This window comes from Rhamphochromis sp. 'chilingali' (genome assembly GCF_963969265.1).
Source record: "Rhamphochromis sp. 'chilingali' genome assembly, chromosome: 4".
Taxonomy (NCBI): domain Eukaryota; kingdom Metazoa; phylum Chordata; class Actinopteri; order Cichliformes; family Cichlidae; genus Rhamphochromis; species Rhamphochromis sp. 'chilingali'.
The window spans coordinates 17875683-17882934 of record NC_137948.1 but is presented as its reverse complement, the minus strand read 5'-3'; the positions used below and the strand labels follow the sequence as shown (position 1 = coordinate 17882934).

The window sequence follows — 7252 nt, the reverse complement described above, 5'->3', positions numbered from 1 at the left end:
GTCCGACAGACACAAGCTGCACTTTGAGGAAGTCTCTTTCTGGGATTGTGATTTGTTTTCCTCTGCTTTCATTTTCTTTCTTTTGATTTAGAAAACAATTAGCTGACCAATTACAGATTTACAATGGAGTTAATTGCAGCCTGCGTGTGATAAAACAAGGTACAATATAAAACACCACAAGTTACACAAAACAATGAAAGACAATTACTCTGTTGGTTTTCTGAATGTTGTATTTATTGTGCAGCTTTTTGACTGGACTTCATTATCATTAACACATTTTTCATGTTTTTTTGGTACACTGTGGTGTAATAATGGTTGGAGAAGAAAAAGCGTATAGCTGATTAATTGGTCAAAAGGGATCTCTGATAGTTTGTAAAACATCCTACTGGGGCTCTCTAATTTACTGTATACTCCTTGTATATAAATATGATGTATGACTGCTTGTTCCCAGTAACAGCAGTATGCTACGGTTTGTCTCCACACACACACACATGCACAGAGGATTTGAATGCAGGGGGAACCACTTGCAGTCTATGAAGAGATGTGAGCTGACATGGCTCTTGTGGCAGGCTAACCACGATGGGAAATGGGATCCCAAAAGCGGCAGGCATACTCCAAAACCCAGCCCCGCCGAGCTTTTGGCTGCTGAAAGCTGACCCATTGCGACCTCCCTCAGGGCATCCTTTGAAAAAGTATGACATCATTTTGGGGAGCTTTTGCACAGAGTAACAGAAAAAAAGGTATTTGCCTGTGAAACTTCACAATTTCTGAGCTCTGCCACTGCAACCTCCTCCCCCTGTACAGACCTCGCAGCATTTAATGAACAAAAAGATGTAAAATTCATGTGCCCTCATTCATTATTGAATAATATTACGGAACAAAAAGCAGCATAAGCTGATAACTGGGTCACTACCTAAAACCTATAATTTTTCACCTTCTGACATGCTGATGACCATATTTGTCAGATATGGTTTGTAAGCGCTCCTGCTCATAAGGCCAGTGTCAACTTGATTGGATTTATGGTTAACATGTAGCACTATGTTACATCTCACAGATTTTTAAAGTTAAACCTGAACTTAAACCGTATTTATTAATGAAATCTCATTGATTAATTGAATGAAAATCATTCACTTAAAAACATTGTGGACACACAGAGCAATACTTCAGTAAAAGTGCTATTAGAAACAGAGGCTTTTAAAGGGATGAGTATCTGGGTCTGAGTTGTTGCTCATTTCAGTAAATGTCAGATGCCATTGTGAAAAAGGTTCAACAAGAATAAGATTGAAAGCTGTTCTAAAATTATTTCTAAAGCACAGGGCTGCCCTGCACAGCTTAATACTGGTCAAATCCCCTTGAAGAAACATGGTTGCCGCACCCATGTTCTCATTTTTTAAGCTTAAAAACATCAGGAATTATTTTTGCTTGTGTGTACAGTTTTGTTTGTACGATTAAAACAATCAAACAAATATCTCATAGGTTGGTTTTTTTTTTGTTTTCAAGTAATACGTGGTTTAAACAGCAGTGTTGTAAAAAGTAGAAGGTTTTGTTCTATATTAGAGGACAACATATTTATCAATAGCCATGGTAAAATAGATTTATTTTTTATTCAATATCCTAACCACTTATCAAACGAGGTATCAGGGATAGAGGTTGGGGCCTGTCCCAGCAGATATAGGACAAAAAGAAAGGTACACTCTGCCACACACACACACACTATACACTCATGTCCATATACTCATCTTCAATACAGAGGCACCAATCAATGTAGTATCGCCTTACACGTGAGTGACCTCTAGTTCAACACTGGGAGAAGCTGTGCTCCTTGTGCCGATCCCCAAGGAAGGGTTGCGTCATGTAACATCTGTGCCAAATCAAACATGCGTGTCCAACCACTGTGGCAACTACTCAGGAAATATGTCTTTGGACTGTGGGCCCATGCAGATTCTTTACAGAAAGCCCCCCTTTAAAGTACCAGGCTTTAGCGAGGTATAACACTGAGCGTCTACAGCCATCTCTAAAACACATAGAGGCTCTGTTATGATTTGGGTCTGCATTGCAGCCAGTGGTGTTGGTCGCACTTGTTGGAATTATGAATACAGATTTTGATCCGCCATAGAGGAAATATCACAAGCATTTTCTACATGACGATGTTCCCAAACACAAAGGCAATGCACTAAAAAACATACCTAGATAGAAAAGCGTCAGACATGGATTGGCCTCCCCAGTGCCGGGAGCTCAATGTTATTGAAACAGTGAGATCATCTTGACAGAGAACAAATCAAAAGGCATCCAATGTTCAAAAAAGGGCCAGGGTCCACTGGCGGGCCTCGAAGGTACTGCAGTGGCGCCACAGTAATAACAAAAATTCAGTTTGAAATGAATCAAACATAGCTGGTATAGGCCCCGTGGCCCTAAACCTCATCTTTGGGACTTAAAGAAAACACAAGAAAGCTTCCCTAATAGAGTTCAGGCTGTGTTGAAGAATAAAGATGGACATACCAAATATTGACTTTAAAGCTTGTTAGAACTGTACAAACTCTGGTTTTGCCTTATATTCTGTATTCCCATTTTTATTTGCACAGTCATGTTTGAATAAATCCCAGTAGCCATTTCCCATTTTCCTAGCAAAGCATAAAGAAATAAGGTTGACTTTTGCACAGTACTGTACATTAGAAGAGGGCATTTTTCTCCTTATGTCTTCAAAGTAAGACTGAAGCTTTGGTGGTGGAGTATTTGGGGAGTTGACGTTGAACTCAGAATTATCTGTCAGCACTAAATCCCGCAGTGAGAGGGAGTAAAGCTTGCCAGCTCCGTCTGCTCAGAGAGACAGGGATCATTTAGGCCACAATGCTAAAAACCATTAAAGTCCCCCTCCTGTCTCCCCCTCTCCTGAAGCTGGAGCTAGACCAGCTGCCTGGCCTCCTGTGTGTTTTTCCATCTCCACATTGATCCTTCTCACAAGCCACCTTTGACCAACATTTCTGTCTTTCTTTCTTGTGACAATGTTTAACAGTATAATATCATTCAGAGACATCGTGTGAACACTGTGATGGACTTTGCCCCTAAATGTTACAGTGCAGTCAGTGATTACTACTGTGGAGTGATTTTTCTTTAGCATTGATTGGGATGTGCATTCCTTTTATTGAGTATGTATTCACATCTGTCTTCAGGCTCAGCAGGGAATAACATGGTTCACTTGATTTGGATAATATCAGAACAGACAGACACACAGTTTCCCTTAATATGCCAGCATCCCAAAAGGCCTTTGTCTTTAAAACCACAGCAGTGGAAATTTCTCATGTTCATTCATTAGCATGTGGATCAGGGATGCAAGTAACTCAAGGGTGAGGAGCTGTGAAATGTTATGTGCCAATGAATCCCATGTGTGACAGGTGTGAATGTTGAATAATGCATAATACTTGATGCCATTTTTCATAGGAATACCAATAGAAAGCATGTCAGGAGGCGGCTGGAAGACACCATTTATGAACAACAACGTTAAATCTTAAACTTGGAGGTAACTTAATAACCCTGAATGCAAACATTAAGGGAGGATTTTTTATTTTTAATTTATTTTAGGTAGGAGTTCAGGTTTCAACGAACTGTCATGTAGGGTGTGTCCATAAACATCCACAAAATAAAATCAAACAAATGTCCCTCACCCCCAGGACTGACTGATCTTCATCTTCAACTAGAGTAGAGGCGTCAAATACAAGAAGATTCAAATCTGAACCTCTAGACTCTAGACACATTGGGAAATGTGAAGGCATACATTTTAGACTTTCGAGTATTTTCATAAATGTTAAAGCTTTTCCTGCTGATTAAGACCTTCCCCCACAGTCATTCATACCACACTAAAGTAATGCATTAATCAATAAATATTCAAATGACAGGAAAAAAACTGTTTTTTCATTATCTACTATAGAAATGGGAACACGGTTAATTACACTAGTTAACTTTTTCTGTTATTTTTCACACATTTGTTTATTACAATTTAAGCTCAAAGAGCCTTAATGATAGCTTTCTTTCACTGGCTGCAGCAGCATTTCTTTATCATGTAAAAAAAAACTGAGGTATACTGTTCAAATTAAACTTATTTTTCTTACACTGAGATATTGTAGGGATTAAACGGCCAGTTAAACCTCTATACACTGACTGGACAGAAAGGACAGTTTCATTGGTCCAGCGCACTTGAGACCCTACCTACACAGCAAAATCTCCAGTGTTAAATTAACACTGGAGAGTGTCTATATGGGTCCACACCTCTGAGTGTTAAATGCAACACTGTTGAGTGTTAAATTAACACTTTTGACAGTGTTATATGTTTAAAAGTAACCTAGTCAGTTTTGAAGATTAACAATGGCTAACACTGAGCAGTGCTGATTTTCTAACACTGGAAAATAACTCAAAATGTTAGAAATATTCTAGTGTTATAAAATCAGCACTGCTCAGTGTTAGCCATTGTTAATCTTCAAAACTGACTAGGTTACTTTTAAACATATAACACTGTCAAAAGTGTTAATTTAACACTCAACAGTGTTGTATTTAACACTCAGAGGTGTGGACCCATATATACACTCTCTAGTGTTAATTTAACACTGGAGATTTTGCTGTGTACAAAGTGGGCTGTATGTGGCCCCTGGTGTAAAATGACTTTGACATCCTTGCTCTACAGGCCCTTAAAATTATATAGGGGGTTTAATAAGGTGCTTTATACTGTGAGGTCAAGACCCTATGCAAAGAAAACAGCGAAAACTCCCAACAATCCTATTTCCACCTGTGAGCAAACACTTCGGCAATAATGGGAAGGAAAAACTCCCTTTTAACAGGAAGAAATGACATGACCCATGAAATTATTGTAGTTATTGTAAAATAAAAGAAAACAGCTCAGGTGGAAGGTTGGGTTTTTTTTTTTCAGATTTACTTTCATTTAGTGATCCTTTGCCAGTTATGGTGCTAAATAGGAGCTGGTAATTGAGATATACAAAAATAAACTCCTCTACCAAAACGACTGCATTTAGTTTAATACTTTTAATATATATGTAAGAGTTGAAATAACAGGTTGAGCACTCAATGAGTTCTTCAGTACATAAAAATATTCTACAGCTATTTATAGAACAACACCAGGGGCCAGTAAATGAAGAAACAGGTACACTATGTCCCCCAGCTTCACTCTACAAGCATCTTTAAAAGAAATCGTGTCTCCACTTTCCTCCTGCTCAGTTCCTACCTGAAACTCCTGCTATTATCAGAATAAGGAACAGAAAATCGCACATCTCAGCCGGTACAGCTAGTCTTTCTCACCGTCTCCGGTCGCTGAGGGGTTAAACGTCGCTTGGTAGTAGGAAGTGGGTGGCTGGAGCCGAGGATGGAGCAAAGACTGTGAAGCAAACACAGATCATTTCTTCACAGGAAAAGCGGTGCTACACCCAAGAAGAACAGACTAAACACATCGAATACCCGAAGACGGACAAATCCGTGTCCCAGGGGACGAAAACGAGAAGCGATCAACCTGCTTTCGATGCCGCTGTGTTTGCATGTTTCACCAGATGGACGGGTAGAGGCGCTTCTCATTCATCGTGCCTTTCCCCCCTTTTTCCTTTTTTTCTTTTTTTTAAATGCACATATTCCCTGACGTGGATGTGTGATAAGATCGAGATCTGTGGTAGTGATGTGCAGAATGCATGCAGTGAACTCTGTGTACATGCACGCAGCACATAGATGTATGTGGCTTGGCTGCTTGAGGACTTCTTTACTGGGTTTTTAAACCAACGGAGCATCATCGCGACAGAAGCATCTAAAATGGTGATCTAATTTAATTTTAGTGAAAATGTTTTTTGTCTTTGGCCGTGGATCACCGGCTGTTCGGGAGTGAAGATGTGCGCAAACTTTGTTTTATCTTCGCCTCGATAAGCCTCGGTGTGAGGGGTTCTTCTCTATCTCCCAGCTGGACTTAAGTTCATGCAGAGCAAGCTGATCCCACCGTGAAGCCTCTTGCTTATTCAGCACTTCGCAGAGGAGCCTAGTCAGTACTCTCTGTCAGTCTCAGCCAGCATGGGATGTCGGCTGCGGTCGAGCACAGGAGCGGCACTTTTTATATTTTGGTCAAACCCCGGTGTAGTTTTTTCCTTGTAGCACGTGACGGTAAACGTTTATATATGCGTATTTATATATAGGATTTGTGGTATTTCTCATACTGACCTTAACAGGGCCACCTAATCTCCGGAACATCATCTGCTTTTCTCTGAAAAGTGATGTTGACACCTACCGACACTCCGTCGGGTATTTCGGCTTATTAGCGTTCAATTATCACGTCTTGCTGGCTCGCTGAAAGCCACGCGAGAGTGGACCCTCTTCTCGCCCCGTCACCTGGAGACCAGGGGGCCACGAGACCAACCGACAGGTGTGACATCCCCTCTGACACGCGCTATGGATGATTCAGGGATCATCCGAAGACGGAGGCTGCAGGTGAGAACTTTTGGGGTGTTACGCAAACGCAGTCATTACTTGGATAAAATGCCGTCATTTCATAATAACAGAAAGTGTTTTCATGAAAGTATGGAAGATTTCTTTGGCCAGAAGCTGCTGCATGGTGGTGATTTGTAGATGTAAGATAGATTCGTGTAACACGCATTCCTCTAAATTCGATGCAGTTTAAGTAGTTTTTGTAGATATCATTGGATGTACAAATTACAGTTATAAGATCAGCATCTTACATTAAATGATTAACAAGAAGATTACCCAGCATACAACCAGTCTTACAGTCATTTAACGTGACAGAAAGATGATTAAGATACAGATCGAATAGAACAGGAGACAATATTCCCTCTTGTCTTACTCCATTATACAGAAAAAGATTCAGATAACTCCATATTCCACTTAACTTGCATAGTTCTATGTGAGTACCAACACTGTAAAATCCTAATTAGATATGCAGGGACCCCTCTGCATTGCAATTTAACAAACTACTTGTGATGTCAAATGTTTTGGAAGCATCTAAAGAGCACATAAAAACTATTGTGTTCTGCCTCTAAAATACAATTCCTTAAATGTCGGTGTCCTTTTCTTAACCAGCTTACATGTATCACAACTGAGAATATGAATGCAATACTTGGCTAATTTGGCACACAGACACCTGACAAATCATAATGTTGTCATAGTTATTAAAATAGATCATTAATTTCTAGTAGTGGTTACATAAAGTGATAATAAACAGATAAGAATCGCAGACAGTATGAAGCTTTCTTTATAT

The 7252-nt window shown here is 39.9% G+C and overlaps 1 protein-coding gene across 1 annotated transcript in view; it reads left to right on the top strand.

Moving 5' to 3' along the window:
* Positions 1 to 5383: 5383 nt before the first annotated feature.
* Positions 5384 to 7252, top strand: part of mast1a (microtubule associated serine/threonine kinase 1a) — an 80570-nt gene continuing 78701 nt past the window's right edge. Inside the window, exon 1 of the mRNA XM_080880660.1 lies at positions 5384 to 6468. Within this exon, the coding sequence (XP_080736786.1) occupies positions 6430 to 6468 (39 nt within the window). The 5' untranslated portion in view covers positions 5384 to 6429. The remainder of the gene's footprint in view (positions 6469 to 7252) is intronic.